The sequence below is a fragment of the Chroicocephalus ridibundus genome, chromosome 7 (assembly GCF_963924245.1).
Source record: "Chroicocephalus ridibundus chromosome 7, bChrRid1.1, whole genome shotgun sequence".
In the NCBI taxonomy this organism is placed as follows: Eukaryota; Metazoa; Chordata; class Aves; order Charadriiformes; family Laridae; genus Chroicocephalus; species Chroicocephalus ridibundus.
This window is the reverse complement of record NC_086290.1, coordinates 6,085,738-6,113,079: the sequence shown is the minus strand read 5'-3', so window position 1 is coordinate 6,113,079 and position 27,342 is coordinate 6,085,738. Positions and strand designations below refer to the sequence as shown.

Here is a 27,342-nt window from a genome sequence, read left to right as displayed (position 1 = left end):
TATTCACTCTCATAACAATTTTCAGTTATTCAGGCAAAGCTCTCTAAAATTTTTATGCCAAGAAAGAGATAATTAATAGCAGCATTTCAAATTTTAGATTTTTTAGGTTTTTTTTAGTTTTTAGTTTTTTTTTTTTTTTTTTTTTTAATCAGTCACCTATCCACACTGGTGGTTTTTGTACATTTCGCTTTGCAGCTTAGCTCACTTCTGGATCAAACAAATGAGCTCAGAAGCTCACAGTGAGAGAACAGAAATACCACCACTACCTTTGTGGTCCTTTTTACCTGAATATACACGGAACAAGGAATTGACTTGTTCAAATGAGGGAAAAAGTGACTTTGAAAGCAGTAAGCCTGTTCCAGAACTATGCCCTGCCCATATATGCATATATATGCATTTTTGGCTCCCAGTTAACAGCATTTAAAAAACAGACTAGTCAAGCCGTAGTAGATAGTATCATCATAATTTGCCGTGATAATCAGCTTTTTAAAGTCAAGTCTGGTTTATGTTACGAAATACAGCAATTATGTATTTAATCCTATGTCTACATTCTTGTGGACCATAATATTTCTTCAAATAATGACTTCGCCTTTTTCCCTCACGAGCGAAAAAATAGCCAGCAACTTTCTTTGAGGAAATCTATATCTACCTCCAATTACTTTTTTTTTTTTTTTTTGCAACAATGGATATAGCCCATCCGTAGTTATTCTCTGACAGCTCGCTGAAGAAACCCACATCAACAGAAATGTAAATTTACAATATTCTGTCCTCTATTATCCTAGATATAATTTACTCCTTGATTAGGTTTAGGGACTGTCTCGCGGTCAGTGGGGAATAACATAACAAAGGATTAATGATACATGATATACTTAAGGAAATATAGGGAACTCAACAAATTAGAAAAACAATAGTATTTTGTATAACTGTAACCTGTAACCCTCTGAGTATAGTTCAATATATTATTACTAGTTAACAGGTGTTATAATATCGTAAGTTCAAAATAGTTAAAAGTATCCATGTAAAAGAGGCTTTAAAAGCAGAAAGACTTTTAGAATGGGAAGGCAGCACATAGAGATGGAAGCCTTTTATTAAGTTTTTTAAAATCTCAACAGTTGAAGAATTCCACAACGTGGAAGAATTTTTTTCCTAATTACAAGAGCCCTCATTATCTTTTCATGCCTTACATGTAGACTCTCAAAAAAACCTCCTTTAAATCAATACAAATTACTATTACCATTAGGGTGCCTACGCTAAGATTAAGTCAGTCTTCTAATAAATACATATAATCACACATTTTTCTTATTATTGTTAAAGTAAAACCAAACAGTATAGAGATATTAGAAACATTAAGGGCAGAATAGCCTAATAACCTATTAATATTTGCTGGATTACATTCCTCTTTAGAATAAAACAAAGGAGAAATGTCAAGAAATGTTCTTCTGTAGAGCTTTTTCCTGACAAGTCACCAAATAGTTTTGCATTTTATGCAACTAAGCCACAGCTGCTGATGTAAAAACTTACTTCAGCAGATATTTACATCAATAAAAATTTAAGGGCAACGTGGAAAGTTGAAGCAGTCACAAACAATATTAATTCTTCATGAATAATCTCAAGTTTAACAGACAGAAGCACCTTTGCTGAACACTGAGGCTGAGAATGCTCGGGACACGCTGAACGGAAAGATCAGAGGATGCCAGCTCCCGCCATGAATACATTTCAGAGTTTCAAACCAGCAACAGCTAAACAAAGCGTGAAATCCGCAGGAACACGCATTTCTAGAATAACAACTGCTTAATATAAAGTTAGTAAACTTTATCCACCTATAGTAACAGTTATTTATTGAACAGCTCATAAACTTGATCCATTAATCATAAGATGCAGCCACATCCAGAAATAAATAGAGGATAAACCAGACCGTTTGGTTTTCACTCATAAGGCAGCAGTTGTAATTATAAATTTTGGTTTTTAATACTTAAGTGTCCTAGACTTAACAATAGCCTCTCACTTTCCCTCCTTTAAAGAGTAAAAATCACTGGACCTATATTCCAACAAACACAATTAAAATGAATCTAAAAACCACGGGGCCTATATTCCAACACACTCAGTTATAACGAATCTAATTCATTTATGAAACGAAAAGCAACAACATTAAAGTATTTATTTTTAACAGATTAAAAATTTCTTTCCTGGAGAAGAAAGCTCCAAAACTAAAGGGACCTCACACAATATACCAAATTTAATGCTCCGTAAGAGAAATGGGAACATAAATGCCTTTTTGACAGTTAAATTGGACCCATTTAGTTAGAAAGAATAGTAGCGCACATTGGAACACCTTTAAAAGATTCAGACTGTAAAAAGCCTTACAATACATCACAGGATCTGACACACTACGTTAGCAGTGAAAAGATTTTTGCCTCCTGTAGACACCAGCACCTAAAGTTCAAAACAGAAGCAGCGTTTTTCCACATAACACTTCGTTTTGTGCTGTGAAAGACACTGGCAAAATGTCTCAGTGCTACTGTTTACAAAGTTAGGAAGAAAACCAGCTCACTGAAAGCACCTCATCTTAATGCTTTCTCCTTTTTCTCCTTTGCTTTCTTTTGCCTTTCCTCCTCCTTTGTTTTTTTTTTCCCTTCCCTTCTCTCTTCTTAAGTTTCTAACTTCTTCAATTGCTCTCCTTTCTAGTGTTGTGCCACTACATTAAACCGCCTTGAACGCTGCACTGCTTTTCTACAGATAGACTGAGGCAGGCTTTGGTTAATGAATATATTACCTCAAACTTCTACCTGTGATAAAAAAAGGAGACCGCGCTATTAGCTCAGGAACTGAGACTCGGTTTAAAAAAAAAAAAAAAAAAAAGTCTTCCTTGCATAAACGTAAGCTTTTAAACAAGTTAGGAAAACCAAAAGCAATCTCCAGAAATGCTACGAGGAAGCATCTTGTTTCCCACTGTAAATTAATCATCAACTAGCACATCGTCCACTGTCTAAAGCTAATCTTAATTTGCATTTTTACTGGGATGAAAGATAGCTCACACAGATGGTTTATCAGAGAGATGGTTTAAGATGGTCTTCTCTCCGTTCTCAGTTGACAGAAATTTTAGGCTTTTTCAGAGCTGCTGATCCACAATGTCATGTTCACCAGGAAGGAAGAAGGAAAACAGACGCTCCTCTGGCACGCTGCTTGTAGGCAGGCAGAGAAGGAAGGATGTCAAAGTAAAGTGCAGAAGTTTAGCAGACGGTTTGCAAATTAGGGCTTAATTTTGGATGTCATAGAAGAAAAAACACCATACGTTTATCCCATCCAATAGAATATATGTTTTGCTTAACGGGTCAATCCACAGCAGTAATCATCTTACGTGTAATGGGAAACAAGAAGTTTAGCATGCTGGTCTTCCTTATTTTAATTTAATTAAGGCTCCCATTAGTTGCTTGCTCCATTATAACATAAAAAAATCTACTTTGTGAATAATATACTATCTTTCACTGACTTTCTCTGGGTCAAACTGAGACCTCTAATTCCCTGTAGAAGAAATCTCACTTGAGATCATCACATCATTAAACATAAAGTCAACTCGCGGTTTGTCAGTTGACAAAACAAACAACAGGCAATGGGAGATGTGGTCTGAGAGGGGATAAGCATATAATATTAAAAATCGCATATATCAAATAGATGCTTGCTTCTGTTGCAACATTTCGAATTCCAGGCGTTTCAATCTACTTTTAAATTACTTGAAGATGGAAGATAGGTCTATTTAGATCCATAAAAGATATATATATCTTTTATCTATCTATAATCTATATATATATCTATATATCTATATCTCTATATCTCTCTATATAGATAAAAGAGATATACAGATCTTTTTATATCATATATATATATCTTTTTATATCATATATACTTATCAGAGTGCCTTTGAAATGGCTTCCAGTTTGAATACTACAGAAACTGGTTCAGAAGTTTGAAATGATAGTGTTGTTCTGTCCAGAAGTAATTAACGGCAAAGAAAAATAAGAATAAAATTCTCCCCTGGGCTGCCTCTGAGAGTAGAATAGACTCTGTTGTTCCAAATGGAACCGGTAACCTGTAGCAATTTTGAACACGTACAATTTCCACACACCTCCCTACATAACCCTCTGCCTTTAACTGCTACCGATTCCTGTTCATTCTTTCTGTTCTGCTCCATTACCTCATTTTAACCTTGGTTTTCAGTAACAAATTCTCCCGGAGAGACTTGCAACAGTAAGAAGGTCTACTACCGGGAGGGCTGAACAGAAATTGTAAAGATTATTTGGAGATGGCCACCCCAATATATTGATTTAAACTCAGTGTCACTTCCATATAAATGTTTTACCTGCTCTATCTCCTTTTGTACTTAATGCCTTCTTTCTATTTTCTACAAAGACTACAGGTCATGAGGGACTAAAATTAAATGAAAAACAACTTCCAAACTGTATGCAATTTCTCTGGATCTTGTCTGGAATACCGCCCTAGGATTTGGTTTGTCGAGGCGCTGGCTCTCGCAATCTAAAGCGCCAGAAAGCTTATGTGAAATGAAAAAATACTCCTTTTTGCAGAGTGAATCCTGCACGATCTCTGAAACTGGAAGAGCAGAGAAAGCGCATATATATAGCATGAATTTTCCAAATATAATCCCTGTGACTTTTTGTTGTACAAAGGACTATCATTGACAATGAAGAATAGCAACATCATCAAGGTTCTCAAATATTTTGCCTTAGCAGGTTCACGAAGCTTTTACAACACGACAGGGTACAGAAGTACACACCTGTGCAGCTGGCTTAGGTTACAGGTTAGAAGCAGATGCGGTTTAACCTATGCAAAGTGAACTGCAAGGCTGACCTTTACAGCTTACAGCTAAAATGTGGAAAGTTAAAACAGAATTAGTGGGTGGGCAGAACCACGCAGTAAGTACCTACTCACTCCTACACAGCCTGATACTTAAGTGTGTACTTAAAGCAAGAAAGACAATAAAATATAACCTCTTACGCTCTTTTTGTGAGGAAAGACTGAGATCAAAACCCGATACAGATGGTAGTCATGTCACAACATATTTAAAATAGGCATTGGTACATTGGTAAGGTAATTCTAAAAATGTCTGCAGACTGGATTAAACTGTGCATGATGCTATAGCAACAAAATCATGAATGATAACGAATGATTAGATAATTCATCACCGAAAAGAATATTTGTGGGAAATCACAGCCAAGAAGAGCATAAATTTTTTAAAAATTGGCAATCAAGAAAGATTAACCCCATAAAATTACTTATAGAAATACAAAAGAAAAAGCCCCTACTGAGTGACCAAAGGAAACAATGCTCTTTTCGCCAGTAGAGTTCAGGGCAAAGAAAGATTTCACCCCGCAAAGAACCACACTGCACAAAAAATAAAGGTTTAGGCTATGGCTTACTATGCACATGCTACGCTGGGTTTTTTTGTTGTTGGTTCTTGTTTGTCCCTGCTGAAGACAGTACCCTATCGGGTACTGGGTTCTTGGTGAGTTTTGAATCCATTTTTAGTGAACTGGAACAAGTTAGATAAAGTTGTTTATATGCTGTAAATCTACTTTCCCTGAGCCGAAAATGTGTTAGCTAATGGGTTGTTTATGAGTTGCAAATCTGTTCAGTGAGGTGAAAATTTGTCAGATAATGGGTTGTTTATGAATTCTAAATCAATATTCAGTGAGTCGGAACTATGTTAGATAATAGCTTGCGTATGGGTTGTAAATCTGTTTTCAGTGAACTGGAAACATGTTAGATAATGGGTTGTTTCTGGGTAGTAAATCTGTTCTCAGTGAGCTAAAAACATATTAGATAATGGGTTGCTTGTGAGTTGTAAATCTGTTTTTAGTGAACTGGAAACCTGTTTAATAAAGGGCTCTTTACATATCTTAACTCTGTTTTTAGTGTGCAGAAAAGTTCAATAATGTGTTAGATTTGAGTGGCGTATCTGATTTCAGTGAGGTAGAAAGCCATCAGCTAGTGGATTCTTTATGAGATCTACACTCGGTGAACTAAAAGTCTGGGACAATAGCGTCTTGTATATAAAGTACTCCATTTTCACTATTGGAGTCAAATACTGAGTGAAGATTTACAGGATTTGTAGACTTCAACTTAATGACGTATAAAGGGGTTTGTAGAATTTTTAGAACCACATTAGATCTTTCCGTTGTGGTTTTGAAACTCTTCCTAACAAAGACAAACTTGCTACAGATGTGTACTGATCATTTTGGAGGAAAACATAGCAAAATGAATGTCAAAGATGTTAATTTTTAATCCTGCAATGAAACACTATTACTAAAATCTCTCAGCTGTACTCCATTTCCTAATTTCTGTGTAATCACATATAGTTAACTTTGAAATCAGTAAAGTTTAGAATTTTACACCTTCCAGTGAATGGAATCACTGCTGTGAACCAGTCTTACCACGGCCTTTTCCTTTATAGGTATCACTGTTGGTCAAATACTTCCATTATACCAAGCAGCTTCATGAACTGTTTCCTGTTTACAGTGAGAGGAAAATAATGTGCAGGCTGTGGAAAGGAAGGATATGTAGTACAAAAATACCAGTTTAAAATGAATGACTCAACATAAAGAAAAGGGGTTTAATACAGATGAAGGAGAACAATAAACTAACACATACTGGGATGTGATATCCCTTCTCATTTACAATGAAAAAACAACTGAAGCATTTCTAGGAAAAAACCATCATTGTTAACATACACATCCCAAGCATATACGGTAAATTTTTTGCAAGGATAGAAAATTTCATCTGGCATTCAATTATTCAGAGTGCTGACTCTGCTAATGAAAAATGAAATCGGGCATATTAAGAGTACAAGTAGAAACACTTCTTAACAATTTTTTAAAAGTATAATTCTCAACTATGCTTTATGGAACGTCTTTAGCTCTTGTACAACAACCTATTATAAAGTAATGAGGAATATTTTATTGTTCTGTTTTAAAAAAAACCAATTTGTATCTGCATTGGTGCTTTACCAGTATTTCTTTCTTCTCTTTGTCTGTTTTAAATGTAAAAATTTCCAGTGGCTTTTCATATTATACTTTTAATCTCTTCCTATAGCACCAGAGTTAAAATAGTGCTTGTATGTCACCACTGCATATTTCTGGGAGCTGTTTGTGTCTGTTGTGTGGCTAACATCACCTCTGAATCCCTAGGTTTTAATGCTTTCCTGGGAGCAATGCGAACATCCGACAACATTGCTTAGTTTCTCTTTAGCATATCTTAATACATTATCATTAATTCCTCTAAAATATGCACACATAAAAACTCAAAGTAAAAAAAAAAAAAAAGCCTTGTATCATATTTGAAAAATGCTTTTCCATTCATTACTGTCAACAGTTTTCATGACCACAAATACCTTCCCAGAAGCACAGTGCAGAGGTACACAATGATTCAATTATCACTGTCAGTTGTAGAATAATATTTCGTCAGTTTGCAGCTGTTTAACTTCCTTCTTCTCTGAAAATATTTCCATTACCATGCAACAGCAAAGGGTGATATGTCCCACATCAAATGTACTTCCATTTTTCCTAATCATTTTCTTTGGTCTTGTTATTAAACTGTTTGACCCTAACCAATAGCTAAATGTAGCACTACCATAGGCAGAAGGACATACGACATCAGAAATTCAGATGGGAATTACCCACAACGTATGGAGCAAAAGCTATACAGCCCTTCAGACATTTTGGAAAACAGTTACCGAAACAAACTGTGGCCTCCCAAAAAACCAGACAGTACTCAAAAATTACAAGGAAGAGAAGAAACATAGTAAATATGTGCATCTGATATCTGACTACAGATGAATAAGGTTTATTGCTTATTTAAGAACAATTAAATTGGAACAGAAATGAAAGATAGGAGAAGTTTTTAGAATACGTATTTTTGTAGCATGGATTTTGGGATGTGTAGAATTAAGGATATATTTCTTACATATCCGCAATTCAGATTTTCCTTGAATTCTAATTTTACCATGACAAGCCATGATAACTTTTTATGTACACCTAAAGTTATGTTAGCCTTTGTTGATAAAGATTTCAGTGCCAAATCCTCAGAAGATTTTACTGAGCTGCAAAATATGTTTTGTGTCTTGTCATGAAGACTTTGCTGATGATACTGGCGTCAATTCCTTGATAGCAGTGTCAGGCTTCAAGTTTTCAGAGGCTAAGAAAATGTCAAGCTTCATACAACTCCTCCTACTAGTGTGGCGAATGAAGGCATAGTAAGCGCGCGAAGCTGCTGAGTGAGCCTCTCTTAAAATAGACAATTTTGTGGGCTGAAATTTGCCATGGATTGTCACTCAGCACAAGCCACTTTTCTTGTGCTCCTTACAAGAAAGTTGAGTCAACTGGACACGCTAATATTTCATACTGAGGAACTGTTATCTCAGCAGAGGTATCTTATCCCACTAACTAGAAAAATAAACAACCAGTAGGTCTGTGGGAAAAGGAGACTTTTTTCATTTCTAGGTATTGCACAATGAGGTTTTGTTTCGACAGTAAAGCTCCTTAAAACCACAGTAATAAAAATTAAGCACTGTCATTATCGCTTCTATTTTCTAGTAATGTGCTTCACACATCGTAAGACTGTTATAAAACAATTATTTTGAAGTTGTAATTCTAAAAATAATGTTTAAATGTATCTTATAGAAATAAGTTACAATAATTGTGTCATATACTTAAGCACGGCAAAACTTTATTGACTTTTTTCCTTTATAAAGTCAAGCAATCATCAACTTTTCCCTTAATAAATTTTATTGAAATAAAATATGTATTGTGGGAAATAATTTTTTTTACTTACTTTCAATTAGCACTTTTCTGCCAGCCCAGTTGTCTTTAATTACTTGTATATTTCCAAAGTGTGCATCGCTGAAGAATATGCGATTCGTACCTCTTCCTTTCAGACTGTAGTCAAAAGCAAGAGCTATCACATTTTTGAAGTACTCTGGATTTTCATATGGCCTTACTGGGGAATTTAAGTTGGTTTCATCTGAAAGATGTATACTCTTAAGTATTGTCCTTCCCGAGTACAACAGGTAACCGTCATGTCTCAGGCAAGTAATTCCATCTTCTGCAAGATAGCCATGCGCACAAGCACATGTTCTGTGTGCATTTCCTCGATAAAGGCAAAGTTGATGACATCCACCATTATTCTTGGCACAAACATTAGTACCTGTACAGAAAAATAAATAAATCTATCTTTTGTAACATTACATTTAGCTAACTTAAATCAAACCAAAATTTTATGTACTCTAAGAATTCTTCTCTTAAAACTGTTTCTACAATATTCCCAATAAAACAACGGCCAAGACAGTTAAGAACGTAACTTTAACCACAACCCAAAGACAATTTTAATGAATACAGTTAGTGAGGAAAAATAGTTAATGTTCTTTCCAATCCATGAGAGTGCATATTTTATTAATAGAAAGTGGTAAAATGGGTTATTTCTCCATAATCAGCTAAAGACTGTTTCAAGTGCTTCGAAAGTTTTCTTTTTTTTTTTTTTAAAACACCTGTTACTGTCAAAAAAGTCTAATTTAGATACCATGAGAACACAGTACTGTTTTTAGACAATTTCTATCAAAATGAAAACATATATCTTGACAGGTACAAAACTGTGTCAATCCAGTTCCCTGTTTTTAATGAAGACATTTCCCTAACATTTTGTTCTAATTTCCTTTAAAACCTGACTTTAAAAACTCACTCCCTGAAAAACATATACCATTAAGAAATCATTTCCAAATAAGTAACTACAGTGACTTAAACTACACTTGTTGCAAGCAATATTTAAAATTATAGTAATTGTCAATAATTAGGAGCTATTTTCCTTTGTCATTTTTGGACTACGTATGAACTATTATTATAGTTTGTTTAGATAATTTATTTTCTGTTTCTGACAGCACTTTCCATGTAACAACTCAGCTCTTTCAACATAGCCATCTCCCTGTTTCTGAAAGTCTTCCACATAGTAAAGGAGAAGAAAATATTTTAAATAGACTTTTTCAGGTAGAAAACCGTAATAATTGTCAGGGAATATGTAGTATCTGAAAGTACCATTGATTGTATTTTCTAACTGCTACTTTTCAAGCTGAAGACACTTTTAAGAAAAAATAATGGGGGATGAGAGTTAACTTGCTGTTAAAATTAGAAACATTGCATTTTTGTGTTCCTAGGCAAAAATACATGAGACACATTCCTCTATAGTCATGTAAAAACACTTGAAGATTTAGCTGGATACATTTTTTGGATTTGGTTTGTTTTAAAGATTCTTTTAAAGTTATATTAGGCTAGAAAAGTTAATATCTGTTTGGAAGGATGAGAGGTCAAGAAGAGAAAGGGAAAATACATGAAAGAGAACCTCGAGCTTCTAAAATCTCTCTGAAAACGTCAATGCTTCCACAGGTCACCAGCTGTAAAAATCTTTAAAACTTGCCAATTCTAAACCCCGTGTACTTAGGACATATCCTCGCACACACGGCAAATAGCACTGAAAGATAGGAATCTGCTTGTGAATAGCACTGCAGGACTGGCTCATCAGAAAGGGTAAAACAGGTGTTTGAAAAAAAAGCGTTTATCACAATCAGCACAGGTTCTTGGGGTTTTGGTTGGGTGGTTGGTTTTTTTGTTTGGGGTTTTGTCTGCTTGTTCTAATAATAAAAGTTCAGGAAGCTAGCTAATTACAAGTTTTTAAAACAATGTTAACTACTTCTAGTTCGATTAACTTAAAAAATATATATAATAGTGTGATATAGAAAAACATTCCAAAAGTATTTTTCACCTGTTTTTTCCCTTTTGTCCTTCTGGCTCACTGACAGCCCCTCCCAAAGACATTAACCATTTGTACCCTAGTAAAATTTGAAAAACGTATTAAAAAATCATTCAGTAATGTTTTTCAAACTAACATCAAAAGATTTGTAGGCTCAGTAACCATTTCTTCTATTGTTCATGTGATCGAATCTTTAAAGCTATAAACAAAATCATTACATTCAAAGAAGCATTTTTTATCCAATTGTTCTATTTTCCTAATTCTATAATAAAGCCCTTCCAAGCAAGCAGACATTAACTATTTGTAGCCTAATTAAAAGAATTGATAGGTTTTTGTGTGGATTTTATTTGTATCCACAAAATATGATGCCCAGAGTACTCTGAAATTACATGCAGGAATTCTTAGCAAAATTAATATGCATATGTTTGCAACGTGATTTTTTTTCAAAACTATTTAAAATTTCCTTTAGAAAAAAAATAGATAGCTTTTCTTATTGATTGTTAAAGATGTTTTCTTTCAAAATGCAAATTTCTTTTACAAGTCACATTTAATGTGGTTATTTAGGAAAGATGTACATAAAACAAACAGGATCTTTGGGTACGTAATGCCGTGATTAAAGCAACTTTTGAGCACTACCAACACCAGACATATATTTGTATTAAAAATTTATCTTCTGTTATAGAAGCATTTTCTTTTTCTCTCTTTTGAAGACATTTATAGGAAATTTTGTCTGGATTGAGTGGTAGCAGTTTGTTCTGAGGAAATCATCATCATTTTTGGTAGACTTCTAACCACCTTTGCCCACCGAAACAAGTTTTTCAAGGTCTCTCCAAAACCAGAAATTTAGGAGGTAAAAGACAGCTAGAAGCAAGATTATTCTTAGTCAGGTAGTAGAGAATAAAATTTAACCATCAATACTGTAAATCACTGAGAGTATATGATAAGTTTTGTCTCTTGAATTCACAAAATAAATTAAATATCATGGAAATTGGATAATTTATAAGGTCTCTTCCCACACAAAAAAACCTAAGACTCAAACCCAAGTAATTTCAGAAAATAAATATTTGAGACATGGAGGCTAGGAATTTCTAGCTGTGAAAAAAAAAATAAACTGGTTTGCTTTCCAATAGAAATCCAAGACTACCAGAGATTATTGCTCTTAAATGCACAGTTCAAGGTCACTCTCATTCCTAACACTGTTTTTTCTTTTTCTAAAAAAAAAAAACAAAAAAAAAAAACAACCCAAAAAAACCCCAACCAAACAAAACCCAAAACGAACAAACCGGGAATGACAGGAAGTGTTTTGGTTTTCGGTTTTCTCCTTAAAACACTCAGAAGAATTTTAGTAGAATTCGTACTATATGTCTTCTCTAGTACATTACTTTTAGCTTAAAAAAAATACTTCAAAAGTAAAGACTGGAGATAAAATCAGTGATTACTTAACTTTTGGTATGCTTTAATATACATAAAAAGTAGGTGATATTAAAACAATTAATAGCATCCTTAAGAACAGCCAACCTTTCTCTCGTGCTCTATTAAAGACTTTCACTTCCTTCAGGTTTATTCCAAGGCCAGTCCTCATGGTCACAGCATCCGTGGCCTCATTCTTGTGGCCTCTTCTAATAGAGCCATTTGCATGTGCTCTGCCAAAAAAGTTGAAGATGTCTCATCAACAATCCTCAACTAATTAACACCAAACAAATGACTGAAGGGCAGCGGAGAGTTCGCCTTACAGAAGGTAAAGAAACCTTTTCTCATCTATGACACTGATACGCTTTAGCTTTCAGTATCAGAAATGCCCTTTCTTTGGAAATTGCATAGCTTTCTGCGATCCTTTCTGTGACCTTGCTAAGGAATGGCTAATCCTAGAAAGGTGAAGCACCTGGCACTGAAATAACATTTTGAGACTCAAATACTTATGAAAAATAAATTACCTGTCAGACCAGTAGATGTAAGCTCCAAACACCGCGACTGAAAACATATCCACATTGCTCCCTGACAGCACAATCTCCCGATTCCCTCCACTCTCAAGGTCAATTCTTTCTATCTTGTCGGTACGAGCATCACACCAATATAATTTATTTTCCTAAGGATTAATTTTAAAGGAAGTATCAACAGTCTTGTCCAAGTATTCATTAAGAGTTATTAAGATTACAAAGTGGAAGACCAGCTGGCTTTAATGAAACGTAACAAATACTCTACTTTTTAACATATGCTGGAAGACAGAGGAACTAACCTCATAGTCGATGGAAATCCCATTAGGCCACGCAATCCCCAGGCTCACAAGCACAACCTTCTCAGACCCATCTAAGTGTGCCTTGCCTATGCAGGGGCTCTGTCCCCACTCCGTCCAAAATAAATACCTAAAATGTTATAGAAATGGCCAATATAAATACCATCAAAATAAGAGTTGAAAATGCGTAATACCGTACACTATAATTGCAAACAAAATGCACCATTACCATTAAATAGGTATTTAAAAAACATGATACAGCTCATGTCTCTAAATAATCTTTAGAGATTAAATGTATCATAATACTTGTTTCATAGAACACTTTGTTGAGAGATTTTTTGGAAATGATACATATGAAGCAATTCTTAAAGCTATAATTGATCAGTCAATACGCAATGCTATTCCTTAAAGAATTCAGCTTTGCACTCGGGAAAATAAAAGCAAATTACAAAAAAAAAATTACTGGAACAGAAGCACTTGCATCTAATTACTAATGAATGTTGTGATAATACAAGAGATGTATGTCTAATTTAGAAACGGCTTAAATACGAAGCAGTGAGGAGCACTGTGGGAAATGGTAGAGCAAAGGGATTATATCTGGGACGAAAATAGTTTTACTATTCCTTCCAATTCACGTGGGAAGAATCTGCATCTTCCTTACCTAATTTATATTGCTGTACACTTACTGGCCTAGTAACATCACTATCTCGGGGTAAGATGCCAGGTCAGACTGCTGCCTTGACCTCCTACTTCTTAATCTGTAGCTTTAGGTATAACAAAATGAGGTCAGTTTTTAAAGATCACAAAAGTCTTCTGTGCGTTACTAACCCATTCTGTCCCTCAGTCAGGTGGTATCATGCCAATCTGTTGTTAGATTGGATTGGATGACTGCAGATACGTGAAATAAAGAGGGATAAAAATGGGAGAGGGGAAAAAAATACGCATCCTATAATTAGCTCATCAAATTTATCTTCTGAAATAATGCCCACCTTATTTTGGCTCTAATTATAGGGCTTATTAATTAAATTGATCTCATACTCCTTGACATAACAAACAATATTATGAATACTAACTATAAAACTTATACTACATTAGGAAATTGAACTTCTACATTAGCTAAATTAAAAATATGTTTTGGAAATGTTAAAATAGACAGTATTAACCAGCTGGATATCAGCAATCACTGCTTAAGTTTAACACAACTTTAACCAGAATAATAACAGCCCCTCCAAACAGATTTGAACTTGCTTTTGGGCACCTAGTTAGAGGTACTTTCATAACTAAACAGGACATCAACTAAATGTCGACTGCCAAAAGGTAGGCATTCAATATACTTGAATTAAACATTCCGTGCTCTTTCCTTAGATTTGTTACTCTGAGAAAAAAAATAAAATTAAATTAAAAACCATAATTAGCACATTAAATGAACCTAGAACCACCCCCCCCCCAAAAAAAAAAAAATCCTGAATAGCTGCCAAAAATGTAAGGCAAGTTACTTATCTTAGTGCATTAATGATTATAAATATATCGATATATAAACTTACCTAAACTATTAATTAGTATAGAAAAACTTGATCTTCCCATACCTTCCCAAAAGATCTGGGAAGTACCATCTAAAATACTTGTTTCCTGGACCTTTGTAGGTAGCAATACGCTACTGACACGTTTGGTGTATATACTGCAATGTTAGAATAACTATGACTCCAGTTATTTTGGAACTATCCCATATATAATTTACATAGTTGACATGGAGATGCAAATGGCAGAAATTTCATGCTGGCCTAGAATCAAGTTTCCAAAAAAAACTTCTTTGGAAAAAATTAAATCAAGAGTTTGAACTCCCTCTCCCCCAAACCCTAAACACAAATGAAATTCCTGGAATGTTTTTCAAGGAGGCATCTTCAAAGTCTAAGAATTATTTCAGTATGAGCTTAACTCCATATTTTGATTACAGTTCTGAGCTTGGTCAGAAAACTATTATTTAATTGGGAAAAAAAAAAAGTCAGCCATGTTGTATGAATAAGTACAACTGATAAGGGACAAAGACACTCCTTTGTAGGACTACACATTCTTAACTTTTTCCTTAGTAACAATAAATAAAGTTACCAACCAGCTGAATGCTGGCTGCTTCATATCTTGGTATAACTGTCAGATTCAACGAGATCTAATAACTGCTATTTTCCTCTCCATTCTTATAGCTGTCAACTCAAGCTCCAAGAGAAATGAAGAATGTGAAGTCAGGGCAAGGGGAGAGAAGAATATCTTTGAAAGTTTTGCCTCATAAAGGGAAAGAGATATGACAATAATGGAGAGGGTAAAATGGCCTTAATCTTCCCACAGAAAGGTATGCCTGTACTTCACTAGCAAAACATTGCTGTCCTCCTCAAGAAACTTTGATCGGAGACATCTCAAGATATCATTTTGTGGCAGCACAGTATTAAAAAAAGAGAGATGAAGCTTACCTACCTTCACAGAAGATATACACCATTCTACCAGACACGTAGAATAATTACTAATCTGTGGTCCTCTCATCCTCCTATGATTTCTCAAGTATTCTAAACACATCCGAAAACTAACTATAAAACTCAACCAAATCAAAACATCTAAGGAATGTTTCACAACTGAATTCATTTCTACATTTAACATTTCTCCTCATTACTGTTTTTTCTTTCAAGTTCAATAATTTAAACTCCTTCAAATTACTTTTTACCCACATTCTATTAACATCTGCTTTCTGGTGGCATTACACTATTTTAAGACCTAAGAAGATGGTTCAGTGGCATCTCTAAATACGCATTAACTTAAAAGCAGGAACTGTTTCTTTCCAAAGAATCTTGTTAATATTGCTGGCTATTATTTCACCTGCTTATGTGCACTCTTGTCATTTTGGCAAAATAAAACCAGGAACTGTTGAATCAGAAAGCATCATGTGAAAATATTGTCATTAAAATAAAAAAATCCGCACTTTAGTAAAAAAGCAACTTTTCTGTCAATAGCAGAATTAAATATTATTCTGCCAAGGGTTCTACAGTTACTCTTCCTTATAGCAATTGTTAAATGCTGTATCTCAGCTACAGTCCATCTTCCCTCTCTAAATACTGTAGAAGAATTGATTACACTTTTTACCATTTCTAGCTGAAAATAATGGATTTATGTAGTTAATATTACTTTAATATCTAAGTTTTCTCCAGAAAAACCACGTCTGCTGCACTTAGGGCTCACAGACTTCCTGCGGGCTTTTCCTTTCCTTTGATGTGAGGGGTGAAAACCTATCTGTATATGTGTACAGCAAATGCATTATATACATATTGAGGAAAATTACATTATACATTAATTATTGTTTTGAAGAAGTTTGATCTACCCTTCTGGTCAGAAGAATTTTATCAGGCTTCTGCGTATTTACCTTCAAAAGTTTTTTAATTTTTTTTTTTTTTTCCCTAACAGAAGACCACAGCTATTCTGGTACATTAAAGACAAAAATATAATAATTAATTCAACCAGATCCTGACCAGGATCGGGAGAAGATCCTACCCTGAAGAACAGCATTAATCCTCAACTGTGAGCAGATACTGCCAAGCAACCAGTGCTGCTATAGGAACACAGCTGTAATGATTTGTGGCAAAAGCTATTACATTATGCAGAAAATAAAACCAGTTATTGCTTCCACCTTCATTCTAGTCTGAAAAATACACAGACCACTATGTCTAAATTCTCATAGAAGAAATCATGGCAAAGATCCAAACGGCATTTTGCATCGCTGGTATCAATCCGGCCTCAGTGAGAAGTCAGAATTCTTCATTACTATGGCTGCAAACTCCTCTGAGTACAGAGACTGCTTTCCTGAAAATAGCGAGATACTGTGTTGATTGAATCTGGGGGAAATGAGCTACAGTGTCATCTCTGGCTTTGGGGGCAGGTAGTTGCTCAAATACTTCTTTAAGATTTTGATACACGCCATTTCACGCTTCGGTTTTAGCAGGGTATGTGTAGCAGTTAAATCCACTGAGTCTTGCTTATATGCCTTTTCCTCAGAAAGTACATTTCATACTCCCCTGACAAAAAGACGGGAATTCTTTGCAGAATTTACTGCTTTTGTTTTAGCTGTACCTCTGCTAACAATAGCTTTGGAGCTGAAAGGGGACAGAAGGTTTTCTATCTCTGTTAATGCTGCAGCGTAGTCCCTACTCTCAACAAACAATTGGATGAATACAGGTGTCATTTTTGACACCCCTTACTCTGCTACCCACACGCTTCATCTCCTGTTACTTTCAGCCACCCCGGCCAATCTCCTTGGTGGTTGTAGTGTGATGTTACACGCTACCAGAATTTATAACAACCAAATGATTTCATCATGATGTTGAGGTCTTCATTAGCTAAATGTGACTTCCTTGGGTTTGCTGGAAACTTAAGAACAGATTTAAGCATGCTTCCAAGCAATGTCTATAACTTCAGTTGAAATGATTTTGGTAGAAAATGAAAACTGTTTTTCAAAGAAAGTACATTAATTATGTCACGTATACAGAGACCAATGAAAAACCTCAGCATATGATAAGAATACCACTTCCTTCCACCCATGCTCAGTTACAGTACAATAGTTTCACATACAATCCTTTGGGGTTTTATTAAATGCTTATTTATTAGAACAAAGGCCTTGATTTACTTAAGAGCTTCAGTGCTAGCATGCAAACTTTAAAAGAAATGCAAGTAGCCATGGACATGTTACCCTTTTTCTGGGTGTACCGCAATAGATCTTGGCTGGTCCAAACCCTGGGATATAATTACATATCGGAATGAGCCGTTGAGCCTGGCAACTTCAATTAAGTTGAAGCCATGATCCGTCCAATATAGGTTACCTAGGAAAAATACCTTGAAGTTACTGGAAAAAGAAAAGACTACTGCAAAGTGTTTAAATCTTAAGTGCGTAAGTTAGGACCAGAACCTAACTGCTGTATTTTAACTTATATGTATTTATACTTATTTGTAATTTCTAGTCCTATTCAGCCTTCCATTTTAAAATACAAACCCGTGTTCGTGGTTGTCACCGTTGAGACAGTCCATCTAAGAAATAGTGTCCAAGATATTTAAATAATTTTTCTGTCTGCAGTAAAACTGCAAAAACCATTGGTGGTATATTCAAAGTAAACTATTCTATACATATGGATATTAGAAATAACAGCTAAAAGCAAACCAAGTTATTTAGTCTTGAGCTGAAGATGCAAGAGTGTGCCGTCAGAACTCATGACAATTCCTGAAGCAGGTTAAGACCTACCTGCTATCCAGTCCACTGCAATGCCTTCAACTCTTCCCAAACCATTTGTAACAATGTCTTCCTTCCATGTCTGGTCTCGTTTAGATCTGCTAATTTTGTTGAAACCCATGTCTGTCCAATAGATTGTATCATTTCCTATAAAATACATACCAATGATTCTTAGATTAATTCAATTACTTCAGTCCAAGTACCTACAACAGTAACTATAAAACTTGACAATTATAACTTTATTAATTTGTCTCAGAGTAAACAGAAGAATGGTATCAAATCTATCATCTTTAATTCCTCATTCTTTTTCCTATTTTTTTATTTTATTTAAAATAATAAAATCAGAATTCTAGGTTTTCTAGTGGTCGTTTAGTACTGCACATATAACGCAATAGGGCCATGAGAACAAGACGAAAGCTACTACCCCGTTGAAGATCACAATAAATATATCGTCCTTTTTTTTCCTAAAGGCATAAGTCTTTGAAAAACATATCATTTTGTTTATAAATCACCATTCCACAATATTTAGGAGTCTGAAAAACTACAGTGTAAAACTGCCTGTACAGTCTTTTCCTTCAGTAATCACACAGATTGAATTTTGGCAGCATAAAAATAATTTAACTAGGAAAAAAAAAGCGTGACATTTGAAGGTGATACACTGATAAAAGAATAAAAAATTGACCCTAGCCACAATTAATCTTTTATTGTAAATGTCCTGACAAGCTTTCACTAAGAGACTTTTTTGGTGTTTTAAGGCATTTCAGCTGTCTACCCTGCCGTTCTGCTGCAGTTGGCTGTCCATAAGGCAGAAGAGAGGGACCATTACGTAGTCTTAGAATACAAACCTGTTTTCACTGACCATTTAAACTCATCAGCCAGGCCGAGAATTTGGAGTGGCCAAAGCACAGACACACACTCCTCTCTGCTGCCACAAAGCACCCTTGATAAAGAGATGGGGCAAACAGAATGACGACGTCCCTCAAGCAGAATGCTCTGTATTTCCATTGACAGAGTTCCGAGTTAGCAACGCAGATATGCTGCAACCCGCATTCTGGTTTCAAAGTCATCAGCTGGGGACCTCCTGAGTGAGCTATTTTCTCTGGGAAAGACATTTCTCAGAGATAAATAATATTTGTTCCTTCTTTATTTTTTCATACTTTATATATCTGCTTCCATAAAAGAGAGCACGTATGTATATATAATATATATTTCTATATAGAAATACAGGCATATTACATATATAAATATATATAAATATTTATATAACTACATGTACAGACACACACATATATACACACACACACACGTATGTCTGTATGTAAAGAGAGAAACAAAACTTACACAGGTAACAGTCAATTCCAAGACCAAACCAGTTTGGTACGCTCAAGAACCCTAGCCACATCACTAATAAAATGAATGACAGATTCTGACTTCAAGTATCCCAAACATATAGTTTGATTATCACATATGGGAGCCATGAATTTTGCTTCTTATTTCAAATGGGTACGAAGATTACACAGGTCTTAATACTAGCTGCACACACATTCAACAATAAGACACTGATCTATGATTGTGTGCAAGTGTATGCCAAATAGCCTTCACAGGAAAATGACATATACAGAATTATGACAAAGTCTTATCTGAAAGTACGTAGCTAATAAAAAAATATTTCTATCTAACGTGTTTACCAACTGGATAACACATTCTACAAGTGAATTTTATGTACTTCATATTCCATTTTAATTCACCTCCATAAGAATAAACCACTTTGTATTCATACTATGACTATTTAAGTCATCCACGTGAGCAAGAATCCACATAACAGCTTAGAAACTATTATAAGAACACAGAGATCTCTGTGTTTTCACTTCAAAGACTAAATTTTAATGTATATAGCACAACTGACTTTGCAGTGCTGTTTTCTTAAAAGAGTTTTTTTCAGTAATCCAAAAATTCAAACAACTGGATTACCTGGATTTGCTTCCAGACAATCAGATGTTAGAGATAAAACAAATTTTAAAAAAATCACATTTCCCTTTAAAATATGTCATTACACAAAACAACCATTAAAAGTCTAAATTACTAATTTACTTTCTGTAAAATGCAGTGGTTTATGACACAGCTTTGTTTTGTTAATGATAAACATTTTTCCTTAGTACACAATATACCTGACCTGAATATAAACAGGTACAAAGCAACTAATGTAGACGTACAAAAAGGGATGCTGAGGACACACAAAATCATGGAGCTGTGCAGATGTAACTTCAGAGATGTAAAAACACTTCCCAGTAATGAAGTAAAACACATCTTCAATATAAATATTACAGGCAAAACTAATTTAACATCCGTCAAATTGGATTTTTATTTAGTTGGTAGCGTTCCTGTAAAATGACCAGAATTTTTAAGTAGAATGTATCTGTTCTACAAACAAAAATTATGTAAGTAGTGTTGGGACTGGAACTAATCAGGGAAACTCGAGCAATATTTGCTGTGCTGAAGAAGTTCTCAAAGCACATGCAGTTCACTGCTTCTAGAAAAGTATCCTTAAAAGTAAACGCTAACAGCTTGAGTATGCTAAGATAATAATTACCCAACCATACACTGATATTAAACCTCAGCTAACACATCATTTCCTCAAAATTCTCATATTCTTTTATGGTCCTACGTCTTAGTTGTCTACATTTTGTATCCTGAATTAAATCTTCGTTAAACTTAGTTGTAAAATGCATTGACTATGACATTTCGATGTAATTGTTCAAAGATGCTCCAAGGGGGTGGGGGGGGAATCTTTTTTTTTTTCCCCCTGAAGTACTGATAAAGGTTATTTATTCACAGCAATGCAAAACTTTTCAGACATTATGTTCTTTCTAGACATTACACTGGAGAATATTGTTTTGATTTTTTGAGGTACTTCATGGAAGCTTAAGAAAAAAACCCAAACCACTACACTCTTTCTCTGTACAGTGTGAAAATATCCAAGCAATTAGTTGTCACCAACTAATAAAGATGCCTGTGGGTTTCAAATACAGCATTTACTGAGTTTCAGTTTACACTTGGATACAGATTGTATGATCCAAATAAGAAACCCCTCTCATTTTACAGATACCTCCCACCTAGTACACACCTGTATGTACACCATGGATACCAATGCCTGGAGGCACAATGAGACATGAGTAAGAGGGGGACAGAAAATGGAGACAAAAGTGTGGAAGAATACGTGACAGAACACCTCTGGGTTCCCAGCTCCCACCAAGTTCAGCAAAATTCAGTAAGGGAATGGGAAGACTCTGCTTTTCAAAGAGGTAAAATCTTGCAAATCTTAAGCTGTTTCTGCGATGAACTGCTGCAGAACTGAAAGGGGCTCAGCAATAACACTGTTATTTCAAAACTATCAGCAATTTTAGCTATTACTCCACCTTTATGGAGGCTTTTCGGCACTAACGAAAACATTCCTGTAATCACTCCACATTGTACTTTAAAAAGACAAAAATGCTACTACTCATTAAGTAGTTTGTACCCTCTAAGTTAGTAGGAGTTAAGATAGCGTCTCCCGATGAACAGGATCACTTTCTTGGAGACTGTCCTGCCTTCAGCTGGGATGGAGTTAATTTTCTTCCTAGTAGCTGCTGCGTTTTGGATTTAGTAGTTCTACCCATCAATTTGAAGACGATCAAATTACAAATAAACAAATGATGATGATGCAAATAAACACAATGCTCTCGTTTCTTCAATACTTAGAATGCCTTTGGTGTCTGAAATACAGTAGTGTCTCTCTGCCGTGCAGATTCTCCTCCAACCAGACCAAGCTTAAGTACGGAGTACCTCCCACCATGTGAAATAATGGTTACAACAAATACAAACCAGGTACTAAGGAAAAAAGTATGATGAACTTCCTGGAACAAGGTTGACAGGAAAAAACAATGGGCGTTTGCATTTGTGAAGAAGTCTTCAGCAGCAGGGAAGAATCAACGCCATTGTCTTTAACAATAGCGAAATGAAAGGCTACTGGAATCACACTCAGTTTTATAAACCTACATCTTAAATAACACTGGCAACCCCATTCCCTAACGACTTCTAAAAAAGTCCAAAGGTCAAAACTACTCTTGTAGTTCTTTTATGAGAATTTAGAAGTACCAAGACATTTTTTATCCTAGCATTTATCCTAGCGCATTTATCTCCTAGCTCTTTCATGTCTGCAAAAAATATTGCTGTAAGTCTTTTAACTATGATACGCTGTACTATGAGAATATGTTACTGTATTTTAGCCACTCTGCACACCTAAACATTACTGAGAGTAAATCAGAATGTGGGAATGTTTCACGATTAAAAATGAAATGCAACCAATAGTCGCTAAGTGAAAAAACCCAAGAATAAATCAGGTCCACATGCCTTCTGAATCATATTTGTTCATCAAAGGTTTTAGGAATGAATTCAAAAAATACCAAACTGAGAAAAACAATTGCTTTTTAAGCTGCAATACTGTTGAAAGCTGAACTGTAACTTTTTATAACACAGTATCCCCTCGTGATTTCACTGCTACAGAAGATTTAGATTCATGTTTAGCAATGCATTTGCCACTGTCAGTCGTATTCATGTTCCCTGTACTGATCATCACACAAGTGGCAAACCTCACTCGACTTCATCCTTCCTCAAATCTCATTTTTCCAAAAAGCTAAAATTTAGTACATGCATCTTATCCTTCCAAAATATTAATTTGATATCGACTAGTGAAGTCCAAACAAAGCTGTCTAAAGTAGGAGCTAGCATATCCTATAAGTAGACTATACTAAAAAAATCCCAAAAGCAAAGGAAACGCAAGATGCAAAATCCCCAATAAAATCCTAGAATCAGTATTTTAGAACAAAAAGTTCAAATTTTAGATTTCTGTACTGCATGTCGTAACTTTGTAAAGCTTGCAAGACTTGAATTCAAAAATGGTATTTTTTTTAAGGTAAGTATACTATAATAAAAAAATATAATCCCTGGAAACCCAATCGCATTGTCTTAGTACTCTTTGTCACAAACAGACGTAGCCACCGCTTCTCTATCATCCTGTATCTTTCCAGGAACAGATGCAATCAGCTGCATCATAGTCTTTCCCATCTAAGATATGTGTATAAAGGCACTGGCTTTTACGAGATTTTTATGTCTCAGTAGACTGTGACTGAACTATACCTAGGATATCATGAAAGCTCTGAACATTAGCTGTCACTGATTTGAAAGCAAAATACACAAGTATGAAGGCACTGTTAAATGTTGAGTGAACTTTAGATTTTGCTAGGCAGAGTAGAGGTGCAAGAGCATCAGTGAAGAACGGAGACCAAAAGAAGAGAAGACTTCAATGAATTTAACTCCTAACCCATTAATAAAAGTTTAGCGATATTTGTGTGATGAAGTAGACAAACAAGCATAAAAAGGTCTGGTTTCAATATGAAGCCATATATTAACATATACTTAAGCAAAGACTTAGGCTCTCTCAATGCAGAATTCCCAGGGAGAAATTATTTCAAAGTGAAAACCAATGGAGTATGACAAAATAGTTGTATGTTTCAGGCAGCCAGTGTCCATATGTATATAACATAGGTAACTTAAAATTTTATTTCTAAACCGCTAGTTTGTAAACTCAATGGGTAAAAAAGAAACAGCTCATGAGAAAATTTGTTGAGAAGGAAGGCTGGTCAAAGACTCAATGGGTTGAAAATATGGAGATATACAAGATGTCCCTAGAGGTATATAAAAACCGTGTAGATTTGGCACTTCACGGCATGCTCTAGTGGCAGAGATTGTAGGGTTCTTTTTGTACGTGTATGGTTGGACTCAGTGATCTCAAAGGTCCTTTCCAATCATGCAGATTCTACGATTCTGTGATTCTGTACACTCCAGTGGAATGGTACATAGTACACTTAAGATAGAAATGCCTGTTCTTCAGGCTGTTAGAGCATCCGCTACTAAAAGGAAGAAAGATAGAGAGTTGGCTTGTAGGCTGCAGTGAAGTTGCTGAGCTTTACTGGACAGAAAGAAAACAATCCCACACAGCTCTCAAAATCACCTGCTAGCTACAATTCATAGGACTAAGAAAATTCAGGGGAAAAAATGTCATGACAGGAACAAGCTTTTTTCTATGAAAATGGAACTAATGAAACCTGCTTTCCTATGGATTTGTGACCACTTTCTGTAAAAACACCCATTTCCTACTCAAGTTTTCAGTGATGTCTCCACTGAAAACCAGCAGATAGTGCTGCTAAGGCGAGCTACATATACATAATACATTTTTCTACTTACCGTAAATAATAAACAGCTGGAGGTTAACGCTGTAACACACAATCAACTTCAAATTCCTTTAAACGTAGTTGTAACTACTTCGAAGGTTTAAAAACTGGGAACTTAGTTCATTTATAAGAATAGTATACAATATTTACCATATATACAATAAACTATACATAATAGTTACCTGCATGGAAGTCTATGCCCACAGCAAATGAAGTTCCAGATATAGGCATTAAAGCATCCATTTTATCATTTGGATCAAGAGGAATTCCTCTAATTCCTTCATGAACAGAATACATAAGAAATGATTCAATGCCTATGGGAAAAATAAAATAGCCAATGAGAGCAAAGCAGAGACTTCCCCAATTAACAAGTCTTGAGGAATTAACAAGTACTAGACATATTTTTCCAATACTGCTCCATAGTTTCCAGAATGGTAACTCCACCTCTTTGAAAAAGCATCCATGAATTATTATGGTGTATTTCTAAGTAAACGATAAATGCAGTCTTATAAAGAGAAAGGAATCACTGTCTATTTCAAGCATCACCTTATAATTAAGTAATTAGCAGTAACGAAAATTAAAACTTGAGAAGAAAATGTTTTTGAATTATGAGAAATTTAAGAATATTTTCAGTGCATGTTTGCACTTTCTGAACATATTCAGCAAGAGACAATTTTAAAGAACTTGTGGAAAGAAGGACTCAAGACTGTAAATTGTCTTTTGAGGCATGGGAATTATCTCCCCGCATTTAGTCATGCACACTTCCTTCCCAGACAATAGAGAGAACAATGCAGCTGATTCATTTTAAATGTCTACTTTTGTGTTAGATTAATCACACTCCAGATCCACCTATTCCCATTAAGTAGGAAGAAATTCTAGTGCTTGCAAGTCTTGCTCTGTAGTCATTCCTGGTTGAGATGAATCACACCTAATTGTTGACAACCGAAATTAGAACAAATACTTTGTTGCCCTAATCCTTTCTTATATCATAACATTTCCTAAGTTTAAGGGAAATTACGCAGCGTGACAATATTATTGAAGAAGTCGGTCATATTATTGAAGAATTTTAACTACCATTCAGAAAAAAAAGCTTTTTCTTCACACCAATTCTTTGAAAAACGCTTTCTTTGTAAGGAGCTAACTAGTAGAAAACCCTAGGAATAGGGACTAAAAAGTTTCAGGTAGAGAATTAGAAATTATTCTTCAAAGCCAGAAGAAACCTAGCTCACAACTGAAAAGAACAATGCTAAACTAGTGTATGTACAGAACAGTACTTGTCAGCTTTTCTCCATGAGTTTTCAAGACAGAATAAAAATGTTTTTGACTCATGACCTCTCTTTAACTGAAGGAAAATTAAATCATAAAAAGATGTTATGTTCTAGAAAGTAGTATAAGTAGACATAAAGGAGGAATACATTTCAAATACACAACTTCCACCTGTTTTACCTTAACCCACAACTGACAGTTATAGATATCTGAAGAAGTAATTGTAACAGTAAAAATTACTATTTTGAAAACAAATAAAAAACCGTTAAGAACACGTTATTAAATCACATATGAAAAGCACTGAAGAAGAAAAGCCACATTTATGTTGCTTAATTCTGCTTCCATGTATACTTTACTATTATTATAAGGTAGCAATCCCTCATAGGAATAAAAAATATTAAATTTATGCAACTCTAAGGCACCTTGACCATAAGGCTGTTTTGTATTATTCAAGGAAAAAGTAAGACTTTGGATGTAAGCTATGTTTTGATCTTTTACATATTTATACTGCTATTAACGATGGCTCAGATGGTTTGCTTTTCTGCCTATATAAAAAAAAAAAACAAAAAAAACAAAAATATTCCTCAGAGTTCCTATAAAGAGCTATGCAGATATAAATAAAGAAATCAAACACTAAATTTAAAGTCTGTCCTAACTGAAACAGACACGTCTCTGTTACTGCTTTAATGAAGCATATTAAGGATGGTTATTTAACTTAAAATTAATAATGAAAGTTTATTCACTCATTACGGTGTTTCCATAAAACTGAAGTTAGTTAAAACAAGTATTAAAAGGCATTTTACCTTTGCACGCCATGCGGTTTTTTTGAAGGTTGTAGCCTACTGTACACACACAAGTCCTGGTGGTTTCTGACGTTGGTAAACAAAGCTGGGAGCAGCCACCATTGTTTAACTGGCAGGAATTGCTACCTATAACATGACGGGACAAGAGACAAGAGGAAACAAAATTTGAACACCGCAATCCTGACTAAAAATGAGCGTTGGCATCCATTTGTTAGTATTACCAAAACCAAATTTTGTTCAGCTGTCTTTGAGAAATTGAGATATGCATAAAATATTTCAGGTTAGCTACTGGTCATGTACTCTTCCACGCTTCACAGATATGCTCCGATGTGATCTCACAGATCCACGCCCCTACTTCTTAATTAAAATAACATTCACTTTTAAGTAATAGATGAACACTTTTTAATAAGATTTGTAATAAACATTATACACAGTACAATAAACACATCTCAGAAATTTGAAGCTTCGTGAAGAAACATTTAAGTCTACTAAGACATTCAAGGAATTAGTTGATTGCAAGTTACCATGTCCATATGAATCAGAGTGCTACTTGTCACATTTCTTTTTGTATTCCTCATTTTGAAGTAGAAAGCATTTCTTCATCTAAAATCATAAATGTTTTCTAACAATCCAACCATAAAAATGGAAAAGACAGGTGAGGTTTCAAAGCCTCAGGTATCCTCAAAGGGACAAATTGTAGAGTGAAAA

General features: G+C 34.8%; 1 protein-coding gene across 1 annotated transcript in view; it reads right to left on the bottom strand.

The window, feature by feature from the left end:
• Positions 1-27,342, bottom strand: part of LRP1B (LDL receptor related protein 1B) — a 744,151-nt gene that overhangs the window by 167,044 nt on the left and 549,765 nt on the right. The window contains exons 34-41 of the mRNA XM_063341107.1: positions 26,635-26,760; positions 24,748-24,879; positions 18,309-18,443; positions 17,763-17,892; positions 13,043-13,169; positions 12,741-12,892; positions 12,325-12,449; positions 8,842-9,213 (exon numbers count right to left, since the gene is read on the bottom strand). Of these exons, the coding sequence (XP_063197177.1) occupies positions 8,842-9,213; positions 12,325-12,449; positions 12,741-12,892; positions 13,043-13,169; positions 17,763-17,892; positions 18,309-18,443; positions 24,748-24,879; positions 26,635-26,760 (1,299 nt within the window). The remainder of the gene's footprint in view (positions 1-8,841; positions 9,214-12,324; positions 12,450-12,740; positions 12,893-13,042; positions 13,170-17,762; positions 17,893-18,308; positions 18,444-24,747; positions 24,880-26,634; positions 26,761-27,342) is intronic.